Source organism: Molothrus aeneus, chromosome 8 (genome assembly GCF_037042795.1).
Source record: "Molothrus aeneus isolate 106 chromosome 8, BPBGC_Maene_1.0, whole genome shotgun sequence".
NCBI classification, from domain to species: domain Eukaryota; kingdom Metazoa; phylum Chordata; class Aves; order Passeriformes; family Icteridae; genus Molothrus; species Molothrus aeneus.
Window position 1 is genome coordinate 24,060,027 of NC_089653.1, and position 25,503 is coordinate 24,085,529.

At 44.6% G+C, this 25,503-nt stretch overlaps 1 protein-coding gene across 4 annotated transcripts in view; it reads right to left on the reverse strand.

Moving 5' to 3' along the window:
- The window catches only part of SH3PXD2A (SH3 and PX domains 2A), a 235,269-nt gene that overhangs the window by 74,217 nt on the left and 135,549 nt on the right, over nucleotides 1-25,503 (reverse strand). For 2 of the 4 annotated variants that reach the window (XM_066554682.1, XM_066554681.1), the window contains exon 6: nucleotides 9,395-9,423. In XM_066554682.1, coding sequence (XP_066410779.1) covers nucleotides 9,395-9,423 — 29 coding nt within the window. Of the gene's footprint in view, nucleotides 1-9,394; nucleotides 9,453-25,503 lie in introns of those variants that run through there. The other 2 variants (XM_066554684.1, XM_066554683.1) reach the window with 1 other exon arrangement.

Consider the following 25,503-nt stretch of genomic DNA (forward strand, 5'->3'; position numbering starts at 1 on the left):
AAACAAAACCAACATTTGTGCCTGCTGCCTGGCTCAGTGTGGGCCTGGTCCGACATTAAACTTCTTAGGTATCACCACAATGACAGATTCATTTTTTACTGTAATTGCTGGGCAAGCAGCTGTCCCACACCAGGGTAGCTTAAATAAGCTTTCCTTGCTCTTATGTCTGTGGGATGTTGATGCATCACATTTAAAGCAAATATTTTAAGATAGTTGTTGAAGGAATACACATATATTATTTTTTCTCCCCAACAGGAGACTGCATTTTAAAGTAAACCTCTCATCCCTGCAGAGATATCTCCTCTTCTGTACACTTGAAGCTGAACATCACCTCCACTCCCCATGCCATCTGTTCAAGAGGGCTGTATCTTGAAAAAAATATTTGACTAGTGGATTATCAAACATGCAAATCCAGCTAAAGTATCTGAGTAAGAGGATTGGCAGCAGGCATTAAATAAGGCCTTTAATTTTAGTCTTATTCACCAAGTTCAGCTTCATCACGAGCAGCCAGGGGAGGGCCTGTCAGTGTGGGGGGTGGGGGCAGAGGTGCTGGGCTGCAGTGATGGGCACAGCCAGCACCTTCCTCTCTCCCTGGCAGAAATGATCCCACTGGGAGCTGTCGGGCACCACCACGCTGCAGACCAACTTCAGACCACGTCCACTTGCCACGTAGGCTGGCTCAGGCCAGACCCACACACACTGCTTGGAAAATGCTCACATCTGGCTTGCATGTGACTCGAGCGTGCCTCAGAAATTCTTCATCTGGATAACTCACTCCTGCAGGGGAGAAATCCACAACCAGGGAGCCCTTTCCTGAGTTGGAACAGAGGAGAGGGGCCAGAGGATCGTGTGCTTGACAAACTGCACAGTGACACGCTCACAGCTGCATTTTCACAGCCTCATCCAGTCCTTCATCCTTTCTAAAAGTACAAACACAAAGAAAACTTAGTCCCAATTTTCCACTCTGTTTACTTCTGCAAAACCCCATTTTAATCCCGTTCACAGACCCAGAAGTATCCAGGACTGTTTAGTTTTTGTTCTGGCAGCCATTGCTCACATTAACTCTTTCCACATGGCAAGTGGGGATTGTTTCCCACATGATCCCTGTGGTACAGCCCCTGCACATACAGTTTTGTACCAGTTCCAAGTTTTGCTGGAAAGTGCCTAGAATATCTGAATGCTAATCCCCATCTACAGCTGTACAAACTGAGAGCATCACCCCTCTGAGGAAAAAACCAGTCTCCAGCCCTGCCAAGGAGGAGGGCAGCAGAGCCCCAGACGTTGCACTTGGAAACTCACAGGTATGTACACATGCTGGGATTCATGCGTGGCTCAAAAAATGGAGCAAGAGTCAAGTCCCAACTGTGAAGGAGCCATGCTGCCAAGCACAGAACACTCAGCAGCATTGGAGTGTCCAGGCAGAGCTGGCCAATAATCAGTGTATATTGTATTGTAACCCCTGCTGGACACCTCTGGAAGTAAAGCTTCCAGCCATTTCTGGTTGGGTGAGCCATCCAGAGTGAACTGGAGAGAGGATTTGTGCTGTCACGCAGCCTGGACACAGGCCAGCTCCAATGGGACAGGTGTGAAGCCATGCTCACAGCTGGATGCACTCAGGGAGTGCTATTTTAGGGGTGAGTTCTCTCAACAGCTAAGGATACACACACCCTACATCCAGGTTTCCAGAATCTGGGGACAGAGTGCTCACCAGCATGAGACTAAGTTACCCAAAATGCCCAGGGAAGATTTTATCTGCTCCTCTCAGCCAGCCAGACCCATCTGTGCCCCATACAGATTCCTGGGGTGGCTGAGGATCATCACCCTCTGCTCCAGCTCCCAAATGCACTTCTCACCTGCCTTACCCAGTGTGCCAAAATCAAAATACCAGTACTCTCTGTGCAAGAGAGGAAAAACCCACGCAGGCAGCGTTAATACCATCTGCCACTGACAGACAGAAGAGGGAGGAAGAACAGGAGCAGATGGAGAACAGAGAATTTCTTAAAACCAAGAGAAATGCCATTATATCCCCTAAGGTACCAAGTGCTTTCTCTGTGCTTGGCTGAAGACACTCTGAGGCATTTGCAGGGTTCAAACTCTTCTACCATGGCTGTGCTCAAGCCACACCTCATTTTTCCAGCCCTGCCTGCACCCAGTCTCCCTGCCCTCTCCCTGGACACAGGGCTCTCTGCAGCACCGATGCTGAACTGGGAATGGCAAAGAACACAAACACATTCTTTTCCCTAATCCTGCACCCTGTCCCCACGCTTCAGTTTAAAAGCCAAGGAGCAAAACAAAAAACCCACACAACATACAAACATCTCTTTCTCTCTTATCCCATCTTCCTCCCACCCCAGCATATGGGCCACCCAGAAGATGACAGTGATCCTATACATCTAATGGGCCACACGTCCTGTCAGCAGAAAACTGAAGCAGTGCAGAATAAAGTCTCCTATCTGCTCTTCTCGTCAGTAGCCTCAGGCAGAAGTCCAAAGCACTTCAGTTTAAGCAGTGACTTTAAAAATATGGTGTACAAGGAGAAGTGTGAGATCAGCTTCCTTCTGCCAGAACACTACAGACTGGATTTGGAGCGTGGGATTGGAGTGGACAGATTCACATCTTGACTGAAGATGCAGAATTGGGTCACACACGCACAGATGCTGCAAGGACATGAAATCTGCCTGACTTAGCGGCAGCTCCTCCTCAAATTCTGCTCTCTCCTAGTGCACCTGAGCACAGAAGCAGTAGTTTTGCCTTGGAAAAAAACCCAAACCCACAGAATGGATGCTCCTCTAGTTATATGAAAATTTTGTTTAAAAAAAAAAGACGTATGGTCTTGTTAAAAAAAATATCAGGAAAGAAAATTAGGTCTATGGGGAATAACTGCATCAAGAAAAAGCCAATAGACTTACCAGAAGTTTAGCAAATTCACTACCTGAGGAAAAATAATTCTCAGTCATGAGAAGAGGAAGCTCTGTCATTGATGACTGAATTCAAGATGCACATTGAGATCATTAACTACTAACTTCTTCCAGAACCAGGCCCAAGATGTATATCCCCAGTAATTAAATGAAAAGGCTTGTTTGATCCTTAACTGCTATGCTTTTGCCTACTCTATCCTTCTTTTATTACTAACTCCTTTATCTTCCTAAAAAAAAAGAAAAAAAAAAAAGAAAAAAAAAGCAACAGCTATGTGAGTACCAAAATGTTCTGCCAGAATCTGCTGTTTTTAAATTCCATGCAGTAATTAGTACATACAGCCAAGAAGGTTAATCGTATGAGGAGGGAGCAGATCACAATTTCTGATCAAGAGCAATCTTGTCAGTACATGCTTGTGAAGTTATAAAATAGTGCCTGGCAAACTATCTCATCCAGCCATCCTCATCAACAGGCCAAATGGCACCAAGGAGCCAGTCCACCATCCCTGCTTCTGCCCTAATTGTAGGAAACAATGCAAGGAGCACAGGGCACACGTGTGATTCATCAGGACACAAACAAGAGCACATGCCTCAGTCTGCAGGGATCATGTCATACCACAGATTTCGTACAAGGATTAAGACACCAAGTTATATGATTTAAGATGTTCCTGGGACCTTGCCATGGGCTTGGACAGATTTGCATCCCTATTCACCACCTTAAAAAAAAGAAAACCAACCTTCCAAACTAAAGCTTTCAGAGGAACTATAGGGAGACAGACTTCAGAGACAAACACCACCAGAGCAGAATGAGTCAAAGTAACATTTGAGTTAAAAACCACATTCTAAAAACCACATTCTAACTTTGTTGCTACCACCTAGGCTCAGATTCACTGAGCAATGACCAAGTCCCTGCTTGGGGCAGGTAGCCCCCAGCATCTGCTGCAGTCGCCAGTCTGAGAGAAGAGGCATTGCCTCATGCTGGGATTGACCATAGTAGTTAATTGGATTTTTCAGCCTCTTTAGTAACACACTTAGATTTGGCTTATTTAAGAATCCAGTTAAAAGGCTTAAGAATTCTTCTGGCTGAGAAGGTAAAACTGAGACAGATTTCACAGTCAGCTGGATTAGTTAAGGCATCCCCCAGTTCTAATACTAAACATGACTCCATATACTGCATCCCATCAATACTGCAGCAACCTTAAGGCAAAGGCAAGGCAACACTATATGCCTCTTGGAGCAGTCCTTCCTTCTCCCTCTACTTCAGCCATTTCCCACAAATATTACAAAACACCTGCCAGGGCTGGAGGCTGTACATTCCCTGCTCACCCTGTACCTATGTGTAGCTAAGTGCTTGCCACAGGCCTGTGAAGCTGGCAGAGACCTCCACACTCAATTCCATCAACCAAGCTTTGTTCCCAGGGTCACCACCTCTGTCCTGCAACAGGTAAAACCAGCTCCAGCCACATAACCCTGCTGGTCCAGCTGGGAGCTCACACATAGGTCAATTATTAATTGAATAATTAAGCACAGAAGGGGTGGCACACACTATTCATTTTCTCCACATTGTCTTAAAGGAGGCAGCTCAGATCACATCAAGAAAATAAAGCTCACTTATGAAAAGGAAAAAAAAAGAGAGTGAGCAAGACATGCTGTGGAACTCTAAGTGCAGGATAGACACATGCAGAGTGACAGGGTTAGAAAGGTTAAGCTCTGAAGTGAAGAGCATAGCTCAGCTGCAAGGACAGAAAAAGCCACAAGTTGAGCCATTTTCCTTGGTAATTACAAAGGAAGCAGAAAAAAACCTACCCCAAATAATGCAAAGAAACAGCAATTAAGGCAGTCCCTGAAGCTGACAGAGTGCACATCCTTGGTGCATGAGGGCAAGAAAGAAAGTTTCTCTAGTAATGAAGAATTAGGCTGAAGAAGCAACTTGGGCCATTAGCTCCACCCATAATTCCTAGGCAGCATCCCACAAAGTGATCAGCCACCAGGGCCCTTGGTGTTTTTACAACAATCTGCTTGTTTCTCACTTGAGGCCCCACTTCTGTCATTGCTGAAACTCTCTCAACTCTGCTTAGTAATTTCCCCACTGAGGGAAAAGACAGCATTACAGATGTTTCTATAAAAAGTTTGTGAAGTATCTTCCAATGGACTCTGAAGTTTTTATTTACTTGCCAGCAGATATATCCTTCCTAGTTTTAGATTACAGGAGGGAAAGAAAACAGTGATTGTTGGCTGTGTGTAGCCATAATCTTGCTAGTCCAAAAACTGGACAGGGAAACCCAGCTGAAAGATGGTTTACTCATTCAAGGAAGCTTCATCAGCATCCTGAGGCAACACTGGCTTGAACCAAATCATTAACTTAATATTTTAAATGCCCAATTACTACTTAAAATAGGCTTCAGCTGCCAGACTCAGCCAAAGCACAGCCAGCTCCATGCAGACAGGATCTGAACAGTGAGGGAAAGGAAACACTGCAGGGCTGATGGAGCCATAACTTCCATTTTATTAAAGCTTATTCCCCTCACTTGGAGGAGCTTCCTGCAGCATAGCACCAAGGTGCCAGAGGAAGCCACCAAGCAAAGGCTTGAAGCCAGCAGCAAGGTGGGCAGTCAGAGCAGGGGCAGTTTGGTTATGGTTCCAGAAGGGGGTGGCCAGCAGTGCTCCTGCCCAGACACATGGAGAGTTGTGACCACAAGGGCTTGGTCACCTACAAGGCAGGTGACAGAGATCAATTTGAAAGCACCTCTTGTGCTGGATCTGACCTCAAGGTTAGCAAAGAGAGTCCTCTCAGTAGTTGAGAAGCACTGAGACTCGGTGCAGAAAAGTTGTGAAGCCCACACCAGCTCCCTATTGCCACCAAACAACAGGCAATGATGCTTCAGATGCTTCAGCTTCGTGACTGGGACCTGACTGCTTTGGCACGAAACCAGGCAGGAAAGATTCTCAGCAAGAGGAGAGGGCAAGATCTTACTCCAGGAGTCTGCAGCTTTCTCTAGCCAGCAAGGGGGTTTGTGTGGTGGGTGACACAATGATATCTTTGGGGAGAAACATACTCCAACTGGTTTTATAAGCCACATCAGGATTAGCAGATATCTCAAGGGTTAATTAGTTCACCATGCACAGATGGTAGCTGGTAGGGTTTGCAGAATGGATTAACCTAATCTGTTGCTTGTAATGTACCATACAAATATCCATTCCTAGATTTGCAGCAATTCTACCCTTATTTTGATTTGAGGACAGAAAAACCACACAATGGATGCCAGCATAGAAGTAATGCCTATTTTGAGTGACAAATGAGTAGCTGCTCACTTGGCTAATGCAATTGACAAATTGGAGTTTGAAAAGTAATTCCTTTCCATTTTGATGCAGAGGGTCTTTGGGTGGACCAAGAAGAGCCCATTTGTTGCAAGTGTACAGAATATGCTCGTGTAACCTCTCCTCACAGTTGTACTGAGGGCTCTCCAGCATTGACAGATGGTCAGAGAGCAACAATTCAATTGCCTGGAAACATGAAGGCAGCTTTCTGAGCAGCTCTGCAGTGTGTCAAATAAAGCCCCCCAAGCCCAAGGTACCAGCACATGTGGCATTTCAGGCCACAGCAAATGTCTGTGCCTTCACAGAGCCCCAGGTCTCTGAGCTGGATGCAGGTTAAAGCATTTATAATTAGATCACATCCAGGCAAAGGGCTGTGTGTTTACACAGCCCTTTGCACAAGAGGAAGCCTGGCTCAGGGCTGGCATGCAGAGATGCCCCAGATCAGCATAAGACTCCCTTTTGTTTAGCTAAGGACATGCCACGCTATTGCATTTGGTTCAGAAGGTCTCAAATGTTTACAACCAGCATCAACTGCAGTGGTAAATGTTTCCAAAACTCCTATTAAACTCTGAACTTATCCAGTTTCTCTCTGCTCTGAGGAGTGAGCAGAGGATAGCTAGACACTCACTCTGGCAAGGCAGAGGTCAGGGTAGAGGTGATGTTGGCTGTCTGAGGCATTCTCTGAATGTTTCTGCAATCAGCCACGCTCGTGTCATGCCTGCACATGCCTGAGACACAGCAGCTGTGGGATTCCCGCTGGACAGTGAGGGACAGCTGTGCTCACACCCAGCAGCCTCCTCCCAGCACATCTTTGGTCAAGACACAGGATGTTCATAAGGTCTCATTTGTTGGGAGGTGCTTGCATTTAAAAATGCCTATTTGTCTCTTGTTTACAGATGCAGTAGTTCCATGATCTGCACCTACAGAAGAAACTGCATTTCAAAGCTGTTTGTTATCTTAAAAGACCATCACAGCAATCCTGAAAATCTGTGCTTATTTACCCCATCCCTTTTTCAAGTGTCATACAGCTGATCTTTGTTAGAGGCTGTAACTGGCAATGCCCTTGGCATATTCCTTTGCTCATTGCGTGCGTGCTCCCACAACATCCAGCTCCAAACAGAAGGAAGCATTCCTCTGCCATTCCAAAATCAAGCAAGAAGATGGCTGAGAACAGAGTCCCTTTATGCAGCTCCATTTGTTCACAGTGCTGGTTCACATTCCTCTTTGTACGGGGCGAGTGGAGAAAGTGTCCCTCAGCTCCAGTGTGTCCAAGCCCTGGCTGCACAAACAGCCCAGCGCCAAAAAGGAAAGAAGTGCAGAAGGAGATCTGGCAGCACAAGGAGCTGGGACAGCCAAAGGAGGGAGCCCAACCTGAGTGCCCCTGGCAGGGATGAATGACCATGGCACTTGGGGTCCTCAGGGCAGGGGGCCAAAGAGTCCAGCAGGGCAGAGCACCCACAAATGGCATCTCAGCTACACTGACTCAACTGCTTTTCTCATGATGTCATGGCAGATCAGCTCCAACTTGCTCCCAGAGCCACAGGAATGGAGAGGCAGCAGTTTCCTTCCACTCCCAAAGCAGTTCCTCACATCTTTTGCACATGAATTGCAATACTCTTTCATGAAAACTGGTGCACTGAGCCCAAAGCTCTCTGTGTCTCCTAATGCTGCTGTTCCAGGTCAATGCTAAATCAGGCTGCCCCAGAGACTTCAGCAACGTTTTTCAAAGATTTGTACATGGCCCAAAAGCCCCCAGTGCTCAGGACGTGGCACTGGGCCAGGAACTCCCACACTCAGCTCTGCCCTCTACCAAGTCACTTGGACTTTTTTATTTATGGTCAGCCCCTCTAGAGAAGGTGCTGCTGCCAACTTAATTCACAGGCTGTTGTGAACACACACTTTCCTTAATATTACATTTAACAAGTCCTAGAAGTGCAACCCAGACAGAAGCTTTGCAGGAGATTAAGAAGACCAAGCATGCCCTAATTTATTTGTGGGACCAGCACCTTCTACCATGCTTGCCTCTTCACTACCACCCCCCCCCCCCACCTCAGGAAAATTCAAGGAAAGGTACCAAAACTATTGGCCTGCAAAGGCAGCTGCCAATTGATACCCAGGCCAACAGGGTTAAGCAACAGCTTCTCTTTAGTGCATCACTTAGCTTATTATAGGATGGCAGCTTAAAAGCCCTCATAATTATCCAACAAATCAATCTAGACAGTGATATTCATTGCAGTCCAGTACATTACATTCATCTTCCCTTCCAGAGACTAAGCCACTGCAGTGTTTCTTTATCATCTTAAAAAGCAGGAAGAAAAAAAATCCTCCTCTCCCTGCACACAGGCCAGAGTTTTCCAGGAGTCAGTATTGGTTTGAAAGGCTTCTCTTTGGATGCCCTGAATGCACTTTGAAGCATCCAAGGTTCCAAACAAAGTCAATGAGAGTTGCAGGTGCTCAATGGTGCTTAGGGAAAAAAAAAAATTGAAAAAAATAGAAAGCCCTGACACATCCAGCTCAGAGCAGCCAAACCCAGAGGCCCATAATTGCACATCCCTATTGAAAACACATCTGTAAAAATCACTAAGAGCTACATGGGGAGGGGTAAAATTGGATTTATATAGTCTCAAATCAGAGTTTTATAGGATATTTCAATCCAGGATTTTAGGAACAAAACACTGAGCTACAGCCTTTGAGGCAGCCCAAACCCAGAACATTTTGCATCAGAAGCCTCACCAGAGCACTTTGGAAAGGCAAGACAAAAAATCCAAATCAGCAGAGAAAAAGATATCCTTCCCCTCCAGAAAAGAACCCCAGCTCTGACTCTGCACTTTGACCATTTGCAATGAAAAATAAAGAAATGTAAGACAATTATCATCTCACATTGGAGATGGAGCTGTATAAATACAGTTAGAGAAGAGCAGTCATTTTAACTGCAATACTATATACAGTATATAGTATATATATAACTATATAGCATACAGATGCAGTTCTTCTATACAGCTCAAAGGAAAGAAACTGATGCTTATCTCTAGCCAGGATTCAGCAATGAAAAGTTAAACTGCTACACAATTTCACACCACACAAGATAAACAGAAGGGGAAAAGCAGGGGGTAAGGACCTCTCTAGAATCATGCAGCACATAAAAAAGCCTGGTGTCTTACCTGATTTCCTCTTTGAAGATCCATAGTCCCTGAAAAACAGACAACAACAAATAGACATGGTTAGAGCTGGGAACGGTGCTGAGAGAACGGGTGCCTCCCAAATTTCCACCCATACGCTCCAGGGCTGGTGCTGCGCCCTCTCTCCCTCCCTCGGAGCGGAGGTGAGGGCGGCCGGGCACGGGCGGGGGGCGCGGGCAGCACCGGCCCCTGGGCAGCACCGGCGGGGCTGCGGCAGCACCGGGGGCTCGGAGCATGTGATCAGCCGGGCAGAGCGAACCATCCACCGCCGCCGAGGCAGGGGAGAGGGGTGTCATTTTTTCCCCTTTAAATTGTGCTGTTAAATGCACAGCTACTGGATTAACCCTTAGCGTGCCCCCGCAGAGGAGCGGGGGTGGGAACTGTTTGCTGCAGGGATGCGGCGGCTCCAGGCTGAGCTGGCGCTGCTGGTAGTCCCGGGGCTAATTAATTTGTGAATAACCTCCAGTCCTCTACTAGTTATCTCTGGCAACCGCTTGGAAAGCACAAGGGAAAAAAACAAACAAGCCGAAACAAACCCCAAACTTTGTCTTTTCTTCTTTCTCCCAGGATAGAACGCGCACCCTTACTTTTCCATAGTGATTTAAAGGGTGCTGGCACCTCCACTCATGCAAAACAGCTGAAACCCCAGACAGCTGCTATGGGAGGGGAAGAAATTACAGAAGGAGCTGCAAGAACTGATTCGGGATAAGCAAAACTGAGGACAGAAATACTTGGCTGATGGCTGTGCTTCCCCGGGCGCTCTCCGGAGCCGGTGAGCCCCAGCCCGGGCAGAGGCAGCACCGCTGTGCCCGCACGGTGCCCCCCGCACCTGGCAGAGCTCATATGGGCAGAACCACCCATGGCAGGTTCTCCTCGCAGGAATCCCACCAGAGGGGCAGGCAGGAGCCTCTACGCTTTGGGGGCTGGGCTGCCAGAAGTGGGGTTTTGTCCCTTGCTCCATCCTCTAGAGCATCAGAGAGGGGTTAGCCCAAACTGTTTATTTAAGGAGAGTTTGGGGGCTCAGCTGAAGAGCCCCCAAAGCTGCCTTGAGGGCAGAGTTATGTTTACCTGTAAATTCTGTTTCTCCCAGAATTTTGTGCGCATCCCCATGCCTTACATGTCTAAGATTTGCTTCCAGTGAGTAATAATTGGGAATCTTTTGCACCCTCTTTTAATTTCCCAGTGTCGTTTCTACTTCAATTAAATGGTTGTTTTCTCAGCCATATCTGCAGCTGTATTTGATGTGATGATGCTACTGCTCATGAATAAGTTGCTTCTTCTACAGAAGTGATATCATATGCAAATATAATTACTCTATATGGTGCCTGAAACAGAGATCCCTCAGACCAAGCCAGGGATGGTACAATCCCCAAAATGTAGTTCTCTACCCCAGCTTGGCTCCCATGCCAGTCTGGAGCTTTGTGGAGCTGTCAATACAGCTCTCCTGGCGTGCAGAACTCAATTCACATTATTAGAAATGAGGTAATGATTGGTTGATACTTAATGAAATAAATTAATTTATCATTATAAAATAGTTATTTGCATCACTGCCACCACTAATTCACAAGGCTTAATGAAAAAAAAAAAAGAAAAGCCAAACAACCTGTGGGGCTAGCTTTCTTCTTTTCATCTAGTCTTTCTGTAAGTTATAAAGTCAACTTTAATTGGGTTCTGATTTTAGAGTTCCTGAAAAAACCCCAGGTACCCCGTATCTCCCTGTCTTATTACTTTTTTGTACACCCACATTTCACTCATTAAGTCAGAGGAAAGCAGTATCAAATAAAATGAAGCTTGAAATGAAATCTTCATCTCCACAGTGAAACTCTGAAATCCAAAACTTGTTCCTCCCAGCAAGGACAAAAAAAAAAAGTAGAACACAAAGAAGATATAGCAAATAATCTCTCTGGCTGTGTAAAGTGCTCTTTGTGTACATATTCTTCACCTCTTTTCTGCTAAAGAAGAAAGCCTGTATTGCTGCTTTGTAATAGCAGCAGCAGCAAGGAGCCCTGCCTGACTCCATGTTTAATTTTTTTAATGTCTTACTATCCTGCATATGACTCATTGATGTATCTTCCCTCTCCCAAGTGATGATATATATGGGTAATACCTCTCAGCCTCACTGTTTTCAATGAAGCATTAATTGTGAGGTATTGGTTTATGTCTCCAAAGCAATAAAGGAAATTATTTAATGGTTTCTCTTAACTGTAACAATTTCCAAGTAGAAACTCTGATCTCCTGCAACCCAGACTGCACCTGGCACACCATTAACCCTTAGATCAGACAAAAAATGTGGTCTTGCAGAAGAAAAACCCTTCCAAGGAAAGGCACAATCAATGTCATATCTGTAGTTATGCAGGGAAGCTCACTTTCTTTTCAGCTCTTGCTCTTTTTATCTTTTCATCTTTATACACACACATATTTCCATTCTTCTTCCATTTCTATATGAGAACAGACACCACCATCCTAACTCCACTGCCAGCCACAGCTACAAGAATAACAATGAAAGCAGCAGGAGGAACTAAAAGTAGCTCTGGCAAATCTCTTCATCATCCAGGATCACTCCATACTGAACAAACACCTATCTCAAAAATAGTATATCTCTACCCTTTTCTGAATTAGAATCTAGCAATTTTGTTTAAAGTCTTCCTGTGGGGCACCACCTTTAGCTGATGCTAAGCCTCATTACTGGCAAGGAAAATATTTCCTGCTGCTGATGGTATTAAAACATAGATGATGCCAAGCACGTCACACAAGCTGGATACTCTCCTTCAATGACAAAGGAGAGGGAAGCTGGATCTCCTTTCTCATCAGCATTACCCCAAGATAACATTACTAATTTGAAATCTAGCAATGAATGTGAAAGGAGGACCATGGACATTGCTATAAAGCTAACTGCCTTGTTAGCATATTAAACTATCCACAGTTTGGAAATATCTGAATCATAAAAAGATCTTATGTTGAATTAATATGTCACTTGCAATCTAATTTAAATATGAAGGTTGTATTAACAATGTTATGGAAAAGTTTTATGGCACATCTTTAGGGACTGACTTTGCTGCTGTATTCAGTGAGAGTCAATAAACATTGATGTGTGTGCACACGTGTTTTGATCTATCCAAATACATACAGATACACACAAACAGTGGCACAATCAGAAAGTTGTTTAAAAAGTGAGGAGTATCCTGACATTTGTTCAATGGAGACTAAGAAATGTTCCAAGTGGAGAGGACTGGAGGTGACTAGGTGTATTGGTGACAGCTGTGTCTATTTTCTAATTCACTTTGATTTATATCTGTCCCAGAGGGTTTCTCCTGCATCCCCTCTGGAGATCTGGCAAGTCTGCAGAAGCCTCCTGCAGGATCAGCTTCCCTTGGAGGTGATGGGTTCAGTCAGGGGGCCTCATCCTTGTGGGACCCATGGTGCAAAGAGTTTTGAAAGCTTCTCCCCCTTGATGTGGGACAGCAGACCCAGAAAGTTCACTCTCTGGGATTCCTCCTTTCCCAGATACGTCACACTTTAGCCCAGGGCCACTGCCTCTCAGTAAAGCAAGGCTTGGCTTCAACTCATTTAGCAAAGATTTCAGACAACCATGAGTTTCAGTTATGAGGGAAAACAGTGCCTGCAAAAGATGAGGAGCTGTCAGACCCACGGAGCAGCACGGCTGGGGGAGCTGCACAGCAGAACTGCAGCAGACGGGACAGAAGCTAAAGGGAGAGTAAATCATCTTCCTGTCTCTTTCTCAGTGTTTGCTGTTTGAAGGAGATGAGACAGTGACAAACCCTGAGTAATGGAGGTCAGCCTGTATCCTCGAGAGTGTTTTAATACATAAATTGAAATTGTTCTGTATTTGTTGGCTTTTGCTAATTCGTGTTTAAGTACATTGTAGTCATTTCTGTTCCCAGGCTCCTTAATTCCTAAAAGTCTCTAGTGGTGTGGGCAGACTGTGGTGGAGATATATGACATTTCAAGCAAACAACTCAGATTATCATTTAATCACCAATGATTTGCCAGGCAGATTAAAAGCACAGAAATATTTTTACAAGGAAGTTCACTCTCTCCTTCCCAACACTTAAGTTTGCAGTCAGTAATGAAGATGGCTTTTTCACAAACTGTTTTTCTTAGCACTGCTATCAGATTCTGTTACACTATTTTTAAAGTAAACCAATACAAAAATACTTTGCTACTACTCTTTATGTGCACAGGAACTTGAGCCTTGAGAATATATTTGCATCTTGAAATGCCCCTTATTTTCATCAACAGCCAGACTGACATTTTCTATTTGAGACAAGGCACAAAACCAAGTGTGACTGAGAACTGGCACCTGCCTGTCACCAAGGACTATGGTTGGAGGAGCACCTAACACATTAATATTATCCAAACACACAGGAGCTATATGGAGAGTGCAGGGTTGTAATTCATACTCGTGGTACTCAGAGTGCAAAAGCTGAACCATGTGCATGAAGGCATCTCCATTCCCACTGAGCTCTGAGACCCATATGACACGAAATTAAGCAAAATTAACTCTGTGTGTTATGCATTGGGAACAGAAACTCAAACAGATGGATGCACACAGCTATACATTTTCCCCCTACAGCATTCCATGCTCTGATACCATGAAACCACAGCTGATCTCTTCCCTGAGCCAAAGAAACAGATGAAGGCTTTTTTACTTCTTCTTCTTCATTTTTTTTTAGAAAGCATTCTGTTCATTTCCTGACATAAATCGTTGCATTGTGGAGCCCTCTCCACCATGAATCTGTCCTTTCTGAGCAGAGCTGGAGCTTTCCAGCCCTGTGAGAAAGGGCCCCATTGTGGTGGTCCCAAGACTCCAGAATTCCTTGCCGCGAGCAAGAGGGACTTGTGGGGCAAGAAGAGAATCTGTCGACCTGACTCCCACCCCAGGCATTTCTCACTGGCTGGACATGGCCCCTGCTGCTGCTAAGAAGGGTAAACCACTGTTGTGCAATCACATCCTTAAGACAACAGAGACAAAGCAAATGAAAGGATTTTGCTTTCCTGTCACCTTGCTGTTGTCTTCACAGCGTGTCTGCAGAGCAAACAGCCCAACTTTATGTGTTCTATACTTCTGCTTAGGCTGCAGTGACTTTCTCTGCATTCATAAAAAAGGTGGCCCAGTTTGGCTCACCAGGACCCAACTGGAGATCTTGATTTAGTGCTTTAGTGACATCTGACAACTTGCTTGAACACAGCAACTTAAAATTCAACCAAAGTTCTCCCTGTGAAACTCCAAGCACAACACTGCAAAACTTATTAGGTGCAGGAGAGATCTCCCCTATACCAGTAACCTTAGCTTGCACAAAAAAGCCAAGGTTGGAAGGAGATGGACACTGTCTCCTCTCCAGCAATGCTCCCTGTACCTGAATCCATGGATTTCTATCATGAGGCAGAGGTGCAGGACAAGGTTAGAGGATACAACAGTATCCTCTGTTCTGCACTTATCCTGGAGATTAGCCCCCCACCAAGTCCAAAGTGCAGGGGATGCAGACAACTCCAGGACAAGTGACATCCCCATGGGCCATCTCAGCCTCACATGGACACACTGTGCTTGAGAGCAGCAGCCATTTCTTTCTTTGTGTAGAATGGGTGTTAGAAGGACAAGAGATGGGTTTGAGGCACCCAACCCTTTCTCTAAATGAGTAAGAAATGCCACAGATTTTTGTCCCAGGATTCCTCAGCAGTGAAGTTGATTGCTTGGCTCCAGAGAGCAACTTTAGTATTTGGCTCAGGCTAAAGAAATGCAGAATTAGCCTCTCGCATTTTTACAATTATATTTTTATGATGAAATGATCCTCCTGGAGGAAGACAGAGCTTTGAAAATGCACATTCAGCGTTTCACCAGGCTGTGAGGTACAGGGCAGGGCGCTCTGACAGCAAAGCCCAGCCTCTCTGGCACCAGGGAGAGATGGCTCAGCACAGGCTGGGGGCTGCAGAGCACTGGAGCAATGAGCTAAGGCCATGTGATCCTCTACTGCAAGGCCTCAGCAGCCTTTGAAAAGACAACACAAATGTTTATAGCAAGTTTTTCCTGGAAAGAAGTATAAAAACAAGGTCTTGCCTAAGAGTCACATCCTCATCTGTTTCTGGTTTACCTTGTTTATTCTTACAGATGGCAAATTTCTCCACAGGACAGAAAAACTTATTTACCTTAGCAAGAACTCTGGGTGGATGTGTTCTTCACCTCCTCTAAACTGACCCTGCTTGTCCCTTGTGGGGAGGCCAAATTTATCTCTGTCTTACAATGACCAAGCATGTGTCACTTTATTATAGCTTTTACAGCATAAATGCTGAGTGATAAAAACAAGTTAATAAAAATTAATCATTCTCATGTGCAGGTTTTCCAGTTATGCCCTTCACTTGGGGATTTTATTACAAACAGCTACATGCAGATACAACATGTTTAAAAGATGCATCTAATCACAGTTACAAATTAAGTATAGAGTATCAGAGTAATAAATTCAAATGTACCTTATAAACTGGTCGGGCTAATGAGCTTGCATATACATCATATGAATCTGATTAAGAGCTTAAGAAGTCTGCACAGGCTTTGAATCTTTACTTCATTTTCTTGAGCCCTCCCTGATTTGAGGGTGGGCTCAAATTCTCATTTCTGCAGATGTTGATCCAATCTCTGGTTAGCAAGCACATTGTCCATTTGGGTTTCTAAACTGCAGCCCAAAGAGTCCCCACTGCTGTCCCTCTCTGGGGACATCTTCTGCTGTGTCACACTAACTCTGCCCAGAGCTGTGTGTGCAGTGCCTGCCACTGTCTCCTCCACCTCCCTGTCCCTATGGGTGACCTCCCCAAAGGAGGCATCACCCCTGGCCAGCCAGGCTGTGCCTGCTCACGAGAGGCAGGATGCCATCACCCCCACCACAGCATGCATAGAACTAACAATGTCACCCCCAAAATGCCCATCCCAGAAAGTCTTGAAAATGGAGAGAGGGAAGGAAGAGGAGAAAACTCCCAAGTGACAGATGACCAAGACTTAACTCCAGCTCCAGACACAGCTTGTCCAAAAAGGCTTTTGCCCCTGAATTACTGCCCCATGAAGAACAATTGGAGCACAGCAGTTTAAATCAAAGTAAGAGAAGAGCTTCTGCATGTAACACAGCTGAATCATGGTACTCACTGGAGTTAGACTTTGTAATCACCAAAACCAGGCATGGGTTCAAAAAGCAATGAGATAAATTCATGAAGCAAGGATAAATGGTGGCTATTGTACTCCATGCTCTGGATGTTTTGACCCGAAGAGTCCCACAGCGGCTGAATGCCAGAAACAGAGAGGATACACAAGGGAAGTTCACTCTGTATTTGCTTTGTTTCTTATATTGGCTGTAAGCCACTGTAGGAGACAGGAGGCCAGATGGGGCCCAGGTCTCACCTAATTGTGGCCTTATAATATATTCTCCTGTAAAAGATCAGACTGGATTAGGATAAATTACATCCAAATCACACTGCATTACTCAGCACATTAAATTGTCCTTAATCACGTACTTTCATGGTCTAGAGTCCTGCTTAAATTTACCTCCTGTGCATATTTCTGTGCCTATTCTGTTGAAATCACTGCTGAATTTCAACTGTACATAACCAGGCTCTAATGAAAAGCCAATAAGGCTCTTTGATCAAGCTTTAATAGGACTCATCATGGGGACATACTCCACTGTGGCAAATGGTTTCCTCATCCTGTCTCTTTCAGAAATGTTTTGTGAGCCTTTAAAAGCAATTTAGTCCTGATTTATGTTAGCTAAGTGATTTCTGTTGCACATGTGAGTTACAAGAAAAGGGCTCTCATCTCTATTTACTACACTGTTCAGGAAATCAGTTATAAATGCTGTAGTGCCTTCAATGTCTCTGACTTCAATGCAGCGGAAACCAGCAATCTGAGTGAATACTTCATCATCCCCAATTCTCCCACATGTGCATCCAGGACTTAAAGAGGCAACCTACAGGATATTTTTTTTTTTTTGTAAAGGGTACTGAGATTCCCTTGTCTAAGCTGTTTACCTAAGCTGTTTCCAGCAGATATTCAAGGAAACAAGCATGCAATTCTTTAATCGAGAGCATTTGGAGCATATTGATGAGTATCTTATAAAATTAGGTGTGTGTTCAATAGGAGTGAGCACCTAAAAGTTTTCATGGCTTGACCTGACCTGCCAGAGGCATCCAACAAGCCCTGGGCACAGGTTAGAGCAGGTCTGTTCCCACCAGGGGACAGATGCCAGCAGGAGCCATTGCAAAGTGCCTGTGGCCAGTGGTGTAAGTGCTGCAGCTGCTGCTGCTTTGCTTAGGGGTTGCTGAGCAAAGACATTCCCAATTCTTCTCACTCCTCATCTTGGGCAGAGAGACCTGAAAAAGGAGAAGTGACCCAAACAACAGTGGTTTGGGCTGCCTTCCTCCTGCTCTTGAGAGAAAGCCCTTGGGACATGCAATTCCCCTCACACACCAAATCCCACCTGTGAATACAGCTCCCCATGATGAACAGGGCTGGTGACATCAAGCCTTTGGAAGACCCACAGGACCAGGACCCTTTCACAGGAAGACAAAGCAGAAGCATTTCCTGTCTGTCCTTTGCTTTCTGACTGCCCAAGGCATGAGGATACCCACTCACAGCCTCCTCTGAGCACTCTCCTTTGCCCCACACCAGCCTCACAACCACCCCACTGTGTGTGCTGGGTTCCTCATCTCTCCCTGGGATTCCCCACAGCCCATCCCAGTGCCTGGTGCAAGTGCTGGCAGCAGCTCTCATGCTGGAGGCTCACACAGGGAAATCCCAGGCTGTCACTGGCATTTTTGACATTCTAAAGTCTCTAACTTGGCAAAGTAAGGATTTATATACAGGCATTTCCAGACATGGCCCCAGCCCTGCTGGACCTCTGGGCTCCCAGTACAAAGGAGAGTGTGCCAGATGCTTGGTATTGGACAATTTTGCATTTTTTTTTCTGGCTGTGTTTTTTGGTGTGTAGTACTTCTGTACACTCAACTGGCTTTTTAGCAACATGATGCTTGCACTTCTCTGTCTTGCTGCTCCTGCTACATGTCCAAGGGCAGTTGGACCTGAAAGATTAGGACTGCAGTGAGCACAGACAGCAGATGGCTGTTGCATCTGTACTTACTTTGCACTGCTAAATACCCTATTGCCCTACCTAGTTTTACATCCTTTTTTAGTGGGAGATCTCTCCCCCGAATTTTTAAAATCATCTGTTGCACATATGGCCCTAAGAATGGTAAATATTTTTTCCAAGAGAGGCAAAAACTTATGATGCATGTGGGAAGACAAGATCAAGCCCACAGCATGAACTCCAGCTTCATCTGGTGACTGCAGTCTTTCCTTTCCTCTTTACATTTCCTTCAGTCAGAGCAGGGAGATTAAAGCAGGGCTCCTTCCCAAATGTGCCTCAGCAGCATGTCCTCAGTTCACTGTCTTGCAACATCAAATGCCTTTTCATCATACTAAGCAGTGTAGTTCTCTATAAGACACCAATTTTATATTACTTGGAATTGTTTTCTGCCTGTTTCTACAAAGCAGCACATGGAAATATCTTTCAAGTCATTGGGTTCTTTAATTTTCTAGTCAAGAGACATAAATCATGGCATGTAAGATCTACTGCAAGTTCATGAACTCTAGGAAATTTCTCTAATCACTATCCTTTGAATGGAGCTTTTTTCAGACACTGTAAAACTCCAAAACATTGCTAGTAAATTTTGCTGGATTGGCAACTACTAAAAGCAGACTTGTCTTCCCTGATTACCTACCAGGATCAGACATTCTTAAAACATCCTCTGTGATTCTAACATTAAAACATACAAGAAAAAAGAAGTCCCGAATTTGTCTTGCCCAATATAACTGTTGAGATTCATTAAATTATTCCAAATTATCATTGACAGGCACCAATTGTGAGAAAAAAATAGAGACACCTTCCCAAAGATAGTAGGTCCAACTCTTTGGAGGTTTTTTTACTTTTTTTACCTTTTTTTTTTTTTTTTTTTTTTTTTTACAATTACATGATACTTGCAAAGGAGCCATCACAAAGTTTCCAGAGTATTCCACCCTGGGAAGTATCAGACCCACTGAGAAAGGATTTATTGAGCATTCCAGGAGTGAATGGAGATGCTCTTTTTTGTGACAGGGTCTGGAATAATAAATAAAAAAAGCCATGTACATCAAGATGGTGTAAGAGATTGTTTCAGTCTCAATGCTCAGTTCATTTTAGGAAGGAAACAAAGAAAACAGCTATTTCACCCTGGATATACTGCAGATATCCATACTATAAGATTCCTGAAACTAAAGATAAACAGATACACCCTAAGTTTTATAGCCCTATACCCAAAATTATCAAAACTTCCAGTGAATTTTGCTTGACTGGTATTTGATAGATTATAATGCTGAACTTAAAATTAAATTTGCAGAAGCAGAACATTAGTTTTGCTATTACATGTATGGATCCATCCTAACACTTTCTTTGGAGCCTTACTCAATTAAAAAGGGCAAATTAAAAAAAAATCATGTTACCCTCAAATATATGCTCTCATAATTGTCTCAAAACACCTCAAATCATGTCACCTGACTTTCTATGGTGACCAGCATTAAATAATAAATACCTCTGGAAAACAGAAGAAAATATCTTTTTATATGCATTTACAACATATGCAGATTGCACACAACATGAAACAATGCAATGTCTGAAAAGATAAAAAATTTGCTGTCCGGTTCAGATACAAATTTGGATGTTTTTCAGATGTGATCATGAAGGAAAAAGTCAGCTTCTCCTTGTTCTTTTTATGTAATTCCTGTTCAATTCTCCATCCAGACATTAACTTTTAATTCACCTCATACATCTCCAATGAGTGTGTGTGGCATTTCCAATATCTTTTTCCATGTTCTATGTTCATAGAAGTGAAGAGGCATAATGAATGAATGTAATTACTTCCATCCATTCAGCTGGTTATAGGATCAGACCTTTAAATTCAGCTAAAGGAGAAATTATTTGCTCCTTCAAAATGAATGATGATTCAGGGAGTTTTTCTGGCCTGAAACATGAAGGATCTCTATTTTTCAGAGCTAAATGGCCATTGGCAGTTTATTTCTGCTTTAACTGTTCATGTTATCTGATATATAGATATCACATGTGGGCGAAGGGAAAATGCCACTCATTGTCAGTCATTCCATCCCCTCCTTCTCAGTTGTTGATCTCACTTGCTCAGTAGTATCCCAAGCTTGCAATATCAATGAGGTTCTGCAAATGCCATGCCCTGCAATCAGCTTTTGTGCACTATTTTCTCCCTTTGTTAGCTGAAATGCCAGAAGCTGCACAATAATAAACCAAACCATCAGCAGGAAGATCGCCTTTTCCAACAGGGCAGGCCACGCTATGCCTGGCAGTAGCACCCACCACAGGATCACAGGAGCATCCCTGAGGTCCTGAGAGGTTTCTGTATTCTGAAGTTCACCCTGTGGTGTCCAGTTCCAAGTCTGAATTCAGTGCTATTTTGAATAATCTCTCATTACAGTAAAATACTGTGAGATTCAAAACTGGAGTCTAGGCACACCAGCCACGAGATGCAGCTGTGGGGCTTAGGAATCAGAGCATGAAATGGAGTGTCCTATTGCCAATAACCTACTCAGTAACAATTTCTGCCCCAGTCATCCTCTGGGATGAAGCCAATTCCTGGAACTCTCTGCTTTGCCTCTGCCCCCTCTGCAGCACCAGCTTCCCACCCATCCCTGCCTTGCCACTTCTGGCCTCGAGCTGTTGTCTGCTGGGCAGCTGACTGCCTCCCTCCCCTGCTGACAGCACACACCGCACTCTGATGCAAAATGGCTCTGATCACTGCATGAGCACCCTGAGCCCACAAAACCCAGCTCTGACCTACTCAGCAACAGCATGTGCAGCACCAAAAATTCACCTTCAAGCCTTCAAGCTCTGCTGTGCATCCCTTCCATTAGCAGTGCCTGGGGAGCTCTGCAGAGACCTACCTCATGATTAGATAAAAGCTTTTCCTTCTAAATCATTGTACAGAAGGAAACAAGAGCTTGAAAGACAGAATTCCATGCAGATTAGAGGCCAGGCACATCCCCTCTGCTGGCTATTTATGTATTTTCATTTTACACTAAAAAATGAGAGGTTTTGTTGAAGGGAGTAAGTTGCTTAATTTATTTATTGTGGTAACACTACCAAGACCCTTTTCTCAGTAAGACACAGAAAAGGGAAAAGTTTTTCACAAGAATAAATATTTTTTTAAACAGTGTTAAGAAAATCTTAGAGCTCTATGTGCACCAAAGCAAATCTGGGGCAATGATGAGAAGGAAGAGATTTTTTGCCTACCTCTCTGCCTCCACTACCCCAGAGCCTGCAGGTCATATCATGCCCAACAGGTCCTTGCACTGCTCTAACAGCAGTGAAACAGTCCAAAATGCAAACATAACACCCTGCCCCTCATCCCTCCTTCGCCTGCCTTGAGGGTCTCCCAAGGGTGAGCAAGGAGGCTGTGAGAGGAGCCGGCCTGTGGAGCACAGGGCAGAGGACACTCGCAGATGGGACACACCATGCACACCACAAGTGTGACTGTGCCTCGCCACCAGCTCCAAAGACAGTCCATCTCCCAAAGAGGACTTGACAAAGAACTGCAACAATGACAACAGAGCTCCAAAGGTGTCTCCAGGTGCAGTTTTAGTCAATACTTAAAGTCAGGAACATTTCAGAAGGAAAACTGCAGTTAAGGTGGGGAACAGATCCTACATGAAAGAACTCAAGAGCATCCAGCTGCTAATGCAAACATGGCCATGTTATCTTCACAGCTGAGCACCCAGGAACTCCAGTGGATCTCTCTCCTCTGAAGCAGGGACAAGAGCCACAGCATTTCACATGAGGAAAGTTGAGCAAAGAACTCATGGCTGAAAGTCATGAAAAGTGGAGGCTGGGGTTTAACTTCTCCATCCCTCAAAGGCTCAGACTCAGTTGTGCTGGCCTTCATCCTATCCCACAGTGTGAGTTTAAAAATACATTGCTCCTCTTGAAAGTGTGTCACAGCTCTCAGAAGCAAGAAAATCAGGTTGTGGGTAGGAGTAACTCCACAGTATATCTGCACCATGTGTGTGTATATATATATAGATATATATATATATATATACACACACACTTTAGAGCAACAGTCTTTAAAATTCCACTTTGAAGAAAGCAGACTTTTAGCACTCCAGGAGTGGAACACACTATTATCAGAGGCTGGAAGCAGAACTGTTTTAAGAGGCAGGGGTCCTTTTCTATTAATTTTTTAGGAAACACACTTTTTTTTTATAGCTCAGCTTTTCTAAAAAATAATTATTTTATGCTCAGTCACAGCTCTTCACTGGCAATGCCATGCCAAATTTGGAATATATGAACACTGAATAATTTGGCAGAGGGATATACTCAAAGGAAAAGGAACTGCTTACAATTTATTACACGCTTTGATAGCAGTAATTTAAAAATGCTGGTGTTTCATTCCAGCAAATGGTACAATAACAAGCACAAGACTAATGATCTGATGCCTTATCAGAGATGTTCACAGGTCAGATAAAACCAGCACACTACACCTGCAGGACCCAGCATTTCAAAGACAGCCCTGTTTGAGTTTCTCCTGGGCTTTCATCCCCACAAGCCATACATGGACACTATCATCCCAAAAGCTGCCCTCACACTGAAGGTTTTTCTGCTGACACTTTCAAATCTCTGAAATACACCTGGGCTGTGCCACCTCCCAGCCACAGCCACCTCAACCACCTGAGATTTCCTCCATATGAGGGAGCAGTGAGAGAGAAGAAAATGTTCAGCTCACATCAGGCTTTGCCAAACAGCTGGCAAAGAATAACCTTAGAAAAACTGATACTTAAGCAGCTGTGGAGGGGATTTGTCAATTGTAGAGGGGCGGGATGAGATCACCCATTGCCTGCTGTTGTCCTTTGGCTGAAAACAGCCAAGAGACAGCTGGACAGCCCCTGATCCTGCACTTAAACACAGTCACAGAAAAATTTGCATCTCATCATCATCTTGCATTTTTCTTTTCTTCTCACAGGCCTTCCCTTGGCTTGCTCCAGGGTTTCCAAGCCTGTATCACATCCCTTCACACCTGCTGGGGTCTGTTCACATTTAATGTTGAGCAGTAACAAATACTTTTCTTATATTCCTTCATTCAATTAAAAAAAAAAAATTAGAGTTCCCCTTTACTTAACATTTTTTTGCCACATATTCTGGAGAAATAAGCCAGATTGTGCTCTGAGGATGCAATTGCAGGGGCTCAGAGGTGTGTGTGGTACCAATCTCTGCTGAATCACTGCAGTGCAGACTTGGGCTGGTGATGCTGCTCCATGGATCAGGACATGCAGGCAGGATTTCAGCAGCACCTGAACTTTTCAATCATTTCCTTTGCTAAGGAAAAGGATTAATTTCTCAGAGAATCCTGTGGCATTCAGACTCCCTCATGCTGCCAGCCTGTGCTACCCTTGAGGAGGCTGCACAAGGACCATGCAGGCAGCCCTGTTTGATGTGAAGGGAATTGCTGCTGTTACTTAAAATAACCTGACACAGAAATGAGGCTCTGCTGGGACTCTCTCATCTGTCTGTGGATGGGCATGGTTGAAATTCCTCCTCCTGGGGTACTACAGAGCAGCAGCAGCACTTGTTCCAGCATCTGGGGTGAATTGTGACCATATCTTGGGCAAAAATTGAGTTTCACCCTTTACATCTGAAACTTCTCTCACCAGAAGATAGAAAGACATGGTGCATTCACATTTAAATATTACACTGAGATATGCTGGGTACCAGCACTCATGGTCCTTCCAAAGCTCACATGCTTGCAAGAACAACTTTTGATGTTTATAGAATCACAGAATCATTTAGGTTAGAAAAGACCCTTAAGATCATCAAGTCCAACTGTTAGCCAAGTACTGCCATCAGTAAACCATGACCATAAACACCACATCTACATGTCTTTTAAACAGCTCCATTATCTTTCCCTGGATTCAACTCAGCACCTCAATGTCTTCCTTGCAGTAAGACGCCCAAAACTGGACATAACACTTGAGGTGCAGTTTCACCAGAGCCCAGCACAGGGGGATGATCACTAGCCTGGCCCTGCTGGCCACACTATTGCTGATACAAGCTTTATAAAGCATTTTACAGATCAGCTTGCCAATCCAGATGGATTTTCTGATCTGCTTTAGCTATGGAGTGATTTAATAGAGTTTGCCTTACAGCGTGTGACTAGGAGAAGACTACAGACCAATGAGATTAAATGGCAGTATTAGGAGAAGTTAAGCAACAAAGTTTACTGGGAAACTTATTTCAGCATGTGTTACATCCTTCCCTCCTGGGGCCCATGTCTGACTCTCCCCCTGGACTCATTGTGCACTCATGTTAAGCCTGTCAAGAGATAAATGCCCAGAGACACAGTGATGCTCATCTTCCCTTCCTTCTGCATGATGCTGAAGAGCAGCTGATGCCTTGACAAACCCGGGCTGCCTAGGGATGACTTCACACCCAAACTTCACCAAAGGCAGCTTTCCCCTCCTCAGTATCACACAGAACATTTGCATTCAGATTTTTCGCTTCATTTCATTTTGATCCATCTGTTCCTCCTGGCTCGTTTCCTCTTGTCTGGTCAATACTTCAGAACAACTGGAATCATTTGTAAAATGAAGGACAGCGAGTCAGGCCCTATGAGCAAGGCACACGAGGAGAGGCAGGCAGAAAACAGAGCTGAGGCACAAGGAGGAAGGACCCTGAGGTCCCCAAGGAGCAGGGGCAGAGCACAGCCCATGACATTCTGCTGCCTGATGAGACAGGGGCATGATCAGTATTTCTGCCCAAGCACTACAGCTGTGTCTGCCACCACGTTTTCAGCTGTTTGACAACTGGTGACAAAGATGCATCCACCCTCCTGGCACTAGATTAAATTCTCCCTGCTGTGATACACAGGCTTTTTAACTATGTGTGGCCAACTCCTGCTATGACCAGCTTGCTTTGAATGATATATGGTAAATGTGCTTTATCCCTGTCCACAGCCATAGCCCTGAGTCCCTGTCATGTGTCAAGGGC